The 12,007-nt window shown below is 40.9% G+C and overlaps 1 protein-coding gene across 11 annotated transcripts in view; it reads right to left on the bottom strand.

The window, feature by feature from the left end:
- The window catches only part of LOC101855501 (ensconsin), a 111,503-nt gene that overhangs the window by 50,612 nt on the left and 48,884 nt on the right, over positions 1-12,007 (bottom strand). For 6 of the 11 annotated variants that reach the window (XM_013084207.2, XM_013084208.2, XM_035970516.1 and 3 more), the window contains exons 3-6: positions 11,232-11,543; positions 6,237-6,493; positions 4,407-4,695; positions 1,817-1,906 (exon numbers count right to left, since the gene is read on the bottom strand). In XM_013084207.2, the coding sequence (XP_012939661.1) occupies positions 1,817-1,906; positions 4,407-4,695; positions 6,237-6,493; positions 11,232-11,543 (948 nt within the window). The remainder of the gene's footprint in view (positions 1-1,816; positions 1,907-4,406; positions 4,696-6,236; positions 6,494-11,231; positions 11,544-12,007) is intronic. The other 5 variants (XM_005101309.3, XM_005101317.3, XM_005101322.3 and 2 more) reach the window with 2 other exon arrangements.

The raw sequence follows: 12,007 nt of genomic DNA, 5'->3' as shown, positions 1-12,007 counted from the left end.
GGGGGGGTGTGTTATCGTCTAAAGAAAAGTTGAGATGAAAACTGCTTCCTTCCAGAGCAGAGAGAAAAATACTCTCTTTTACTTTTAGCTTCCAAAGGTACAAATGTGCAGTACTGCTGAACATCTATATGAAAAAACGTGCACCATGACTTGCACTTCTATACCTTAACAGAGATTTTTATTAGCAACAACTCAAAACTTGCTAATAATAATAATATCAATCTCAAGTTTGTAAATGCACCTTTTAACAACTAAACGAGCGGAACTGACCACAAGTACCATACAAAAAGACCTTATCACTCACAGACTTACACGAAATTTGAAGGCCATGTCAAGCAACGCAAATTGGACTTAGATCAATTCATGAATGATTTAACTTATTTTTATAGTTATATGTATTTTTATATACCCCAATCTAAAATTTCTGCTGCAAGATACATAAAGCCAGGAGCATACATACAGGCAAGTTTCAGAAAATGAATATTAAAATTGCAACACATTAACAATGTAGTGAGCTGATCAAACCATTTCTATTATATAAAAGGCTGCACTGACAGCACAAAAAAAGCAGTTTGTAAAGGAAGCACATGGTCTACAATAAATATCAAATGCTTAGAATTTTCAAAGAGCCATTCATTCCCATTTTAGAAGAAGTAACGCATTCATGATCATGCCTTGAAAACTCTTTCGTTAAAATTCCCAAAACACCTTGCCATATATAGAAGTAAAAGAGGAGAGTGAGAGAAAGTAGTATCACTATTGCTTTTAAGTAGTTAGGTGCCAAATCTACACAGGCATACTACAGTGCCATACTATTATTAGTACTATCTGAGGCAAAAGGATGAGACAAAAACAAAAGCCAGCAGACTGAGGCCATGGGAACAGACAGACAAAACCTACTGTTCACGAGCACTCGCCACCACCATTAGTCATTTTCAGAGCAAACTTGTAACCACATTAGTGCTTGGTTAGGGACATGTGCACAGACACAGGGACTGACGTCCGTGTAAGTGCAGTAAAGGTATAAGTATCCGGTTAGCATCTACAATAGGAAGAAGACTTTCCAGTAACATGAGGGTCTAGCGACTGGCTGGATACCGTTATCCATATAGAAATCTACAAAGAGAAAATCGTTGAAAATACTTACACTCTCCAATGAACATTACATAGCAGTTATATATACAGACACTTGTACTGGACGAGTACGCAAGGTGTGACCATACGTCTTAGAACAGGACACAAAGCAGCAACTACAGAGAAAAGCAAGCAGACTAGGATGGTGGCGAGTGGGGGGAGGGGGGTAAGAGTGCCGGGGCACGGGAGAGGGGGGTTGGGAAGGTTGACGAGACAGGCGGTGAGCGAGCTCGGGGTACGACAAGACCTGCACAGCTACTGCTGCTGTTGCTCCAAAGTCAACTGCCACCACTGGCTCAGGCTGGACCGGCTCGTGTGGGCTAACTCACTCCCACTTTTCCACACTCAGGAAGAACTAAGAAATATGTCTAAACAACCCAGTATGATGCATTTATTTTTAACATTCACAAGTTGTGAAGGAAAGCATTAGGGCACTTAACAACAGCTACTGTATGTTCCCCATTAGGGGACTGAGATGGTAAATTGATTTTAAAAAACAGACCTGCCGAGAGTCTTGAAATTGGGAGAGCCTTCCGACAGAAAGAACCTTTGACAATAACCTACCACTTTCACTTAAATGACTACACTAGTTCTTATTCAATGAGGAGAACACTGACAAAAAGGATAACATGGTCACTTCAGAAATGAGGATGATATCCACAACTCCCAGCGCAACACTTACAGCAAGCTTCATGCCCCGGCTGACACGGACACGAGAAATGATACAACCGAACCGCTTGAGATCGGGAACATCCGAGAGCCTCCAGTCCTTCTACAGTTAAAGCAGCCGAGACAGAACATTGAGTACAATATTATTGCCCCCACGATGAGGATCATCGGTCATAGCAGTCGACATCTCTAGCTAGCCTGGGTACAGGAGGTAGAGTAATGTCCACACATGCACTCACTTAAAATACAAGAAAGAAAATAGACAACAAAATGAGGGGCCCAAATCCTATCCATTCTAAATCTTTGAGATCGAGTAATTGCTTCATAGTGACTGTCAAACATAAACCAGCCTCTCCCAAAAAAAGTAAAAGACATCGTCAAAGAACGAGCCTAGGTCAAAAGATTTTACTACCAGCATTTATTTGAGAGTAGAACGGAAGTCAAAAGCACAGGAGAAACATAACTTACTGCAGACAAAGCCAAACAAATGAGAAAGAAACCAAAGCATGGTTGGTATCACTATCACCTTAACTGGCAACACAGGTTCATGCTTCCTCAAAATCATTCCCACTGGATCACATGATGAAACCACTACCCGATAACTGCTCTCTGTAGATAAGGCTGATCCTACAGTGACAGATATAGGCGAAAAAAACGCTATCAGGGACAGCAGATATCCCTTCGCTACCAGTTTCTGAGATGATGCAGACAATAGCCATGACATACACCAAAGATGGAGTGAAATACTGGCCAAAAAATTGTGCTCACAACACAAAAAAAAAGTTTTTAAATTCAGAACAGCTAAGCAAGATGAGACCATTGGTTCCAAAAAAAAAAAGAAAAGAAAGAACGGGCACGCTACATGAGACCATGGAGCTACCATGGTAGTGTACAGACATTGAGAAAGAGAGAGAGAGCGAGATATACCACATGCTTCTTGCAGATGGAGGACAAGGCTAGGCTCACATTGCACCATGCAGTGAGGGGGGACGATCACGGCCCAGAAAAGATTGCACAAGAACATTAGGGCAAACCCATACCATGCACACAGCGCAGCCAGCTGCCGCTATCTATGGCAAAGCCACAACAATGTCTGTCACAGACAAAGATGATGAATCTTCAGGCAATGGTGGTGGTGGTGGTGGTGGTGGTGGTAGTGACGGTAATGGTGGTGGCAGATTTTTGGGAAATGAACCAAACCACCAACGCTTGATGATGACACAAAGAGGGGGAAAACCCTCAAGAAGAAACACAGAATTGAGAAAATGAGGAAAAAAGTTTCCAACAGCCACAGATGGAAACAGAACATTTGGAAAAAACAGAACAGAGAAAAAAAATGAGAACATGATTCCCTTCCCCTTCAGTACAAACATTATTTGCTAAGAAATTATCACAAATATTAAGTTTTCTTCCAATTTCATGCACTGCACTATAACCTAACAGCAATTTAAAGATCTTATAACATCAAGTCTAGGGACAGGTGCAGAAAAATAGTTTCTTATTGTCTAATGAAACAAAGACTTCAGGTGAACATTTTCAAGAACTATCACTTTAGTCATTGAATCACATAGGCTTCCGCTGGGAAATGTGCTAAAGTGTAGTAGAATTTACTGGGGACAAATGTGTCATTCAGCAGTTGAGTGAGAAGAGAAACTACGGATGCCCATGTAATACAAACAAAACGATGGTTGGATGCAACACTCCTAGAAATGCCATTTTGCAATTAGACATTTTTCAGAGCCTTGAACCCAGCCATCAAAAAGAGACTGAAAATCCAGAGGTTTTGATCTTGAACAATCGTTGAGTCGGAAGAGAGGCTTCTCCCTGCTTGAAGAAAACCCATGCCTGGTACAGGTACAATCACCTCCTAAACAAGGGCAAGCCTGAGCAAACTACGAAGACAGTTTTCGACTGACGTGTTCGTGTGTCTAAACTTTGAAATGAGAGATTGGTGCATGGATTTACTTTAAGCTTTTGTTCAAGATCTCAACCTCCAGTCACAGAATGAGCAAGGGAAAAACCCCTACGACCCTAGAAAAAGTTCTCTATAAAATCTTAAAAACAAGTTTCAATAACACTGTCACAGACTGATACTAGATGCCAAGTGAATTAATTTTGAACTTGCACAAATAGAGGCAACAAAATGAATATTCATCCCGAGTTATAGCTAGGCAACCTACATCTTAAGGCAAGCCTTTCATCAAAGAAGAGGGTGAAATCAGCATATTCCATCACCATGAAGAAAAAAAAAACATTTTTTATAAAATAAGAAAAGGAAAAGGAATTCTAAGGAGGGGACAAAAGATATACAAATTTCCTACTGGTTTGGGAAAAGAAGAAACAAGGCCCAATTTAGAAAAATCAAAATGAAACGGAACCTCTCTTTACAACACCTTGGAATACTAGTCGAAGACAACACAAGAAAAACAAACCGTGAGGCAGGCCTCACCAAAAAAACGACTTGGCACCATAGCATCACCTCAGAAGAACCCAGTTATCCCACAACTACTAGACAGGGAAGAAGAAGTGGAGATGGGAAGAAGGGGAGGGGCAGTGTAGGGGGGGTAGTAAAGTAGTTAGTAGTGCGAGTTAGCCACACATACCGATCCGATTAATATCTACACAGCAGTGCCGGCGCACGGCGCTACACGCTGAAAGTGCGCGTCTTTGGGGACGAACCGAGTCCATGTCGGACCCGTTGGGGGAGCGCCTGACCAGGGCGCTGTGAGAGGAGGAGCGACGGGGGCGCTCCAAGGGCTGGCAGATGTCACGAGGGGTGGCGCTACCGAAACCTAACATGTGACCCCTCCCACCTTTGCGACCTCCGGCTTTCCAGGCTTCGTAGCGAGCCACACGCTCTTCCGCTTTCTGCAGGATGGACTCTCGACGAACCTGTGGAGCACATGGAGAACACTACATCAGTTCAAGAGCTGTATGCACCTTTTCTGTTAAAGTAAAAGTACAACCCCCCCATGTCTCTGCGAACATTGAAGATCACACAGCAAGCTGTTTCCTGATCCTATGACACATAGCACCAACCCCACTGTAACCCCCGGATCAGAGTGTAGAAGGTCAAGTCAATTCCAAATGGTCGGTAGGGGATGTCTCCAAGTTCATTTTTACCCATCATAATTTTGCACAGGATGATTTACTTTAGAGAGGTGAGACCTTTGATCTCAACAACTATCACTTTCGCTCCACATTCAAACTCTCCATACCCAGGTGTAAAGAGCCTTGTTAGCTAATAAGTTTCTGGCATACTTTTCCCCATGTACTGAGCTCCAACCACATAATACGGTCAAGAGTGATGCGATATGTATCACCTACATGGCGTCCGAAAAAAGACTTGAAACAAAAAAAAGAAAATTATACCAAAAGCTGTTTCATCTTGAAACAACAATTGTTTTTTTTTTCAGACATCCAAAGTCCTTCAGGAAAGGGAAAATGACCACTAGCATCCATAAAACTGTACTAAGAGTGACCAAAAAGGGCATGTTTTTTCTCAGATATGAGTTACAGAGCTTTGCACTACGCCAATACTAAGAAACAACATTCCTTCCACCCTACCCCCACAAAGTTTACAAAGTATCTTTAGCAGCAATTTTCTCACACAGTTTAAACAATAAAAATGAATATTTTTAACACCCACTCGATAGTAATCACACTTTCCTCCTCTAGTTAAGCCAATTTTAACTTAAAACTTACTTTAAAAGCAGGTGTGGTGGCAATGGTGTCACTTCAAAAATAAAACTTCAATGAGCACCAAACTAAAAAACACAGGCACAATAACCTGAATGTACTTTCCAGTGCACCCTACCTCTTAACTCCCGAGTGTGTCTCCAGGCAATACAAAATGTCACTGAAATGTTTGCACCCCGTGACCCAGAAGAAAGCAATATTGATTTTCAGGTCACAGTCTGGTGAGGGCTTTTTGGCTTTAGCCACCGGGATCATTACATCAGAAGGACCCGTATCTAAACAATGGATCGCACAAAAACTAACACATGTGAGAGCAATACAACTCCTTGATACAGAGGAGAGCCCAATGTGAAGTTTGGACCAATATGACATTCGATGACAAAGAACATCTATTAATAGAGCCAACCAAACTATCATTGCTCCTGACACCATCCAAATGTCAAACAGAACAAAAGGGGAGAATATTTTTTCTGACTTTCTGTTAGATATGTATTAGCTCTGGCTCAAGAAGATCATGCTTTATGATATATTCCATTGAAAATGAAACACATTTTCATAATAATCACTCTCTTTCATTTTTTCCCCCCTCTTTCTGTACATCGGCAGATGTTGGCAGATGTAACTAGCATCCACATCAACTCACAGTTCAGTGTACTACAGAACAAAAATAACAACAACAAAAACAACAACAAACAATTGGAAGGTGTAAAAAATCAACAGCCTCCTGTACTCACTCTTTCTATTTCCTCCTTCATCTTCCGTCTCTCTTCCACTGCAGCTCTGCGCTCCACATCCCTGCGACGTAAATCCTCGATCTTCTTCCTCCTCATCTCCAACTGCTTCTCTCGGTTCTCCTGGGCTATCCTCTGCTGCTCCTTCAACTCTTCCAGCTTCTTCCGTCGTTCTTCTGCCAGACGTTCTCTGGCCTGCCGAACTCGTTCTTCTTTCTCTCGTTCTTTGGCGATCTTCACCGGATCTGCCAGCATGCCAGCTGAGGACACATGACACAGAGGCATCATCAGCAAAGCATTAGAATGGACAGATATCTTTTTCACAAACCAAGTGAAGTAAGGGAATGAAATAAAAATTTTAATGCCTTCAAATACCTAGTCAAGAAAATTGATAGTTTGACTGCTGACAATGACGGCGGTTTTATGCGGGAAAGTTTACTCCAAGTGAGACACTCATCGAGATAGAGGCACAGCAAAAGTACATCTTTACAGTTACGTGATACAAAGACTGTGATACAACAGCAACTTGAGGAATATGGCACAATAGTCAAGAACTTGGTTGGCCCTGTCAAATTTAAGGCCAAGCACAACATTTGCCACTAATTTCTATAATCCTACCTTAACAAAAAGTCTAAAATCCAGAAAAAAAGCAAGGGTGAAGATACAGCATATCACATTTTTCAAAACCAGTAAGGACTCAATGAGAGAATATAAATATTGAGTGGCAATATTTTCCCAAAAAATTCATACAAAAGTGTCAACAAATGCTTCTCACTTTTTTGCTTACAGTGCTTTGATTTTTTTTGACTTGGCATGAAATGCTAAACCTACATGAGTGTCCAGACAAATCTTTTTTCAAAAGTTTACAATATCTAAATGACAAAAAAGCTCATAAATCTTAACTGCATGAAGCTTCAGGGGATAGCAAACTAAAAAGTCAAATCAAAAGCACACATTCTGCACTCCAAAGGGATCTCAAAGCCTGCACATTTCAAAAGCTCTTTTACACTACAACAATGCAAATGAGAAAGTATTACTATTACACATGGAAAATACAAGCATGTTTTTTTTTTCAATTTCACATCCTCACAAAAATAAAGATAAAATTATAATTACGGCAAATACATTGATTACCACACGAGCTGTGTGTGCAGAGTACTAGGAAGCACATAGGTGTGTCCGCCATGCTGTAAGACCATTGCTCCTGACGCAGGCAGGCACACACAAGGGCCAAATACTATCAGCAGTCACAGAGCAGCCAGCTCCTACATCAAACCTCATACTATTGTCGTGTGGGGTGACATTCATAAGCATATCTAACGAGCCAGTGCGACCATTAAACTGGTAAGAGATGATTGTGACTTATAGAAAGACGTGTGGCACCCCTCATTGACATAATCAAACTGGTAAGAGATGATTGTAAATTTGAGAAAAATGTGTCCACCCCCTCACCCACCCTATTTCCCCCTCAAACTGGTAGAAGAACTGGTGAAAGACTGACCAGAACACTGAAAGGATAGGAGAAGGCAGGAGGCAAACTCAACAAGAAAACCGAATGAGAAGCTCTGACTTGGGTGCAGGAAAAGAAAGCCACATTTACAAAGACAGCGTTACATAGGGTGAAGCATCTCATCTACAACACAGCCAATGACGACAAACAAAGCAGAAGACAAGTTCGCAAGAACATAGCACTACTCATTCCAGCATTTTTCTTATAATCTTTTTTTCTTCGATTTGACAAGAAGCACATCCTACACAAAGGAAAAAAAAAATACAGGGAACATTCATAAACGATGGGAAAGAAGCAAAACCTACCGGTACTTTGTGTAAGAAGATGAAGGCCTAGGGTGCTCAGTAAAAAATAAATGCCAGACAAAAATAGCAAAGACATGAGAGAGAAGACGAGTCTACTACCACTGAAGGACCCAAGTCTAAAATAGAGGCCAGCGAAAAATTTGCTTTAAGGTGAAAAACGTCCTTTCAGTAGACAGCAAGCCCATTTTTACAACAGATACAAACAGGAGTAACCAAAGAAGCATCAGAAATTTAACAAATTCAAATCACAAAGGACAAATAACATACACAGGAAGTATCTTTTGATTCTTAACAGTCACAATGAATGAACCTCTTTTTTTTTTCTTGAAACACCAGGGAGGGAACCGCCCCTTTCATTTCAGTAACGAATAATATTTTAACAATGTTTAAATCCTCTTCATATTTTGACTTTTCTGACTCAAAAGAACAAATCATGGAGAGATTCTTCCTACCAAAATACCAATCAGAAATTTTAAAAAATATCCCATCCCCAAACACTAACAAACAAAAGTAGTAACACAAGACATCTCGCATTATGTCACCTTAAACTGACACCCAACTCCATTCTCTATATTCCATCATTAAGTGACCCCGATTTCATCAGTAAACATTTCCACTGATACCTAATCAGAATATGTGTTCTAGTTGGCTCCCACACAGAGACTCAAATGGTAAATATAAAAAGAAAAAAAAAAGAGAGAGAGAGAGAAGACTAGTCATCTCATTTAAAAACCAGCTGACATCCACCCGGCGATTTATGTATTTGATAATCTAGGGAGGTTCCCTGGCTGTTGGCACCACTAGACTCATGACCTGGATTCACTTATGGTACATCATCAGTTCAAAAAAACAAAAACCCTGTCAGAATGTTACCCTTATCAGGTGTGTCATAATTAAAACAAAACATTACAAAAACACAATACCAAAACAAATATCACTTTTAAGATAATCATCGTCGTCAATGCCCTTGTTATTGTGATAAAAATTATTACTATTATCATATCTTTTTATATTATTATTATTGTTATTATTATTATTATTATTATTATTAATATTATTATTATTATTATCATGATTATTATTATTATTATCATCACTATTGTTATCATCATTGTTAGTATTATTACCACCACTTGCGTCATTATCATCATTATTATTATTGATATTATTACTCTATTATTAATGAGAAAAGAGGAAAATTACGCATCAGTGACTGTAAAGGAGACATACTGAAGAAGGCTATGACATATAGCACTGATGTAGTGTAAGGTAACATTTATCTTTTAGAACAGATTATGAAGCGAGTACATGAATTTGGTGTGTTGAAAAATAGCTCTCCTTTTTAACACTTCAACATGGTTGCAGTAATAGAATCAATAATTTGAGTATTTCCTCAAAACAAAGGTTTGTTTTTGTTTTTTAAACTTTCACAAAGCCATTTTATAGAAATAACAAAAAATGAACCAATGACTTATACACTACATAGTGAACTCAACGTGATTTCCCTGAAGGTGTCTTCCAGGCTTCGTACTGTTATTTTTCTTTTTAGTTCAGTCAAGCCTTTTCTGCCGTAAATAAAATGTAGGTGTTTTCACGCCCCCATCGGCACAACTCGGATCATTTAGCAAGAAGGTCTTTTGACTCTACCTGTCAGGGACAACCCCGACTGAGAGGGATACCTTCTCAGCAGAAAGGCGGGGATACTCCATAAAATTGCTCCCCACATGAGAATCAAACTCCTGTCTCCTACGTCCGACAGAGAACCTCTTAAAAGCTACACCACAGACGCCGGTAGTCGAGTTTTATATCTCTCTGAATACTGCATGGGTCATCTTAAAGTTAGAACCTATAAAGTATTTTCAGCCTAATTTGAACAGAGCTGGGAAACAAATAGGAGCCAGTAAATGCAATGCAACTTGATCATGACAACCCTTTTCATAAAAGTGCTCCTAACCTAAAAGCAACCCCCCCAAGAAATTATTTTTTTTAATTGATCCATTAAAACTAACCTGGCACAAAATGTACATAAATTTCTTTCAAATCTATAATCAAAATATTACATATTTTTAAAAAACCAACCGTAAACATATTCTTGATATATTCTCCAGTCACACAAGTTTTTTCCTCTGGTATCCCACACAGCTCCAGTCTGAGTGATATACAAGTTAAGTCCCACTACCCACATGGAGGCACACAGGGGCAGGCTGTATTCATCTTTCCCTCCCTCCCTCCCTGCCTGCCCCTGCCATATCACTAGGTGATTCACAGATTCTATTCATCTTTAGGCACAGCTGTGTTATCCTCCCAGGAAAACGTCTCATGACTTTATTGACTTTTTTTATTGACGTTTTTCTCTAAACAAAGACAGGACCCTACAACAGGGGCAGCACAGATGATGACTGTTTGGGGAAGGAGGAGGATATTTCAAAAAAGCAGATTTAAAGGGGCTGGGGGTGGGCACAGCTCAGATCAGAAGAAATCTGTATAGGGCCACAGCTGGGGGTGGGGGAGGGGGGGTTGTTGTTCCTCACTTAGGATTGGAAGCAGCAGTGGAGAGTGGGAGGGCCATCATGGCAACAGAGGAGAAAAAATAAAGCTACCTGGCTCTGAAGGACCAATTAAATCCCAAGCACTCTGGGTTCTCCTCTTTTTGAATTCTTTATTGATTGGGCCTTGTCTATACAGCACAGTCAGACCAACTGGGAAAGACCCCCAACGCAGGGAATGAACAGATGGCATAATAAACTCACTGTGTTGAATTTAATTTTCTATGTAAGAGTGAGGTTTCAAGGTTTTAAAAAGTGCTTAATACCTTTATTACATCAAACACCGGATCATTTATCCTAATGAAAAACAATAGGCATAATTTACCTTCTTCATCTTGCTTCTTTTTTCAAAATGTTACCTTTATTTTGAAAAAGAAAAACAACTGGGCTCTTTTTTATTCGAGCAATCACTGTCCCATTCCAAATAACACTCAAAAACAAACCACTATTTTAACAAAATAAACAGTAACAGCTGTATATGGCACAAACTAGTGTATGTGGTATGTGTGTGTGTTTCAAAACTTAGGGTTAAGGCAGAAAAGTTCCAGGCACCATGCAGCAGGCACAAAAGTCTCGGAGGAGGAGGTGGTGCAGCAGTCGACACAGAAGGAAAAACCAAAAACTCTTTGTGTATTACCTCGCGCCTTGAAGGCCACCGTATAACCTATGGTACTACCACCCTCAGAGGTACCAGTAGTAGCACAAGCAGCCTCACCCTTTGTGCTGCTGGCCCCGCTGGCACTACCGTCCCACGAGGTCTTCATGTCCAGCGAGCTCAGGTCCCCGGCCCCCACCACCGGCGACCCCTGGAGGCCGCTGCGGGCCGAGCTGAGGGGGGTGGATTGGGCCGAGGACTTCTTGTCTCCCCCGCGCGGGGTCGACTCGGCACTGCTGTCGAAGGAGATGGTGCTGCTGCCACCGTCGCCAGGACCTTTGAGCAGCTGCTCACCTGAGGAGATTCAGTCATTCTGTACAGTAAATCTCTTTCCATACAAGTATTAGTTCAGTATAGTTTAAGTAAGGTTTTACATCGATCGCAACTGCATAAGATCATATGAGCAAAATGGGGTGGATGTCAACAGAGAAGTCCAAAATGGGGAATCAGGCTTACTCTGCTCACCTCTCTAGCCTCAATAGCACAAAGTTTGCTTTGACTATCAAGGGCCCCCGGAAATAGCAGTTCACAAGAGAGTGACAAACATACAAAAGAAGAAGAGGAAAATGACTATAGAAAAGATGAGGAAAGAAAAAGCAGCCCCCCTATATTGTTCAGGGACAGTATGAGCACGACATTGATAAATCAGCCCATTTAAAATTCTACTGTGCATAAGAACATGTTAATATCCTCCCTTTGAGAACGGCCTAAAGACACTTCAGTCAGTACCACTGCCTTGGGGGGGGGGGGGGGGGGGG

The sequence above is a fragment of the Aplysia californica genome, unplaced genomic scaffold (genome assembly GCF_000002075.1).
Source record: "Aplysia californica isolate F4 #8 unplaced genomic scaffold, AplCal3.0 scaffold00278, whole genome shotgun sequence".
Classification (NCBI taxonomy): domain Eukaryota; kingdom Metazoa; phylum Mollusca; class Gastropoda; order Aplysiida; family Aplysiidae; genus Aplysia; species Aplysia californica.
Note: the sequence above shows the minus strand (reverse complement) of the source record. Positions and strands in the feature narration are given on the sequence as shown.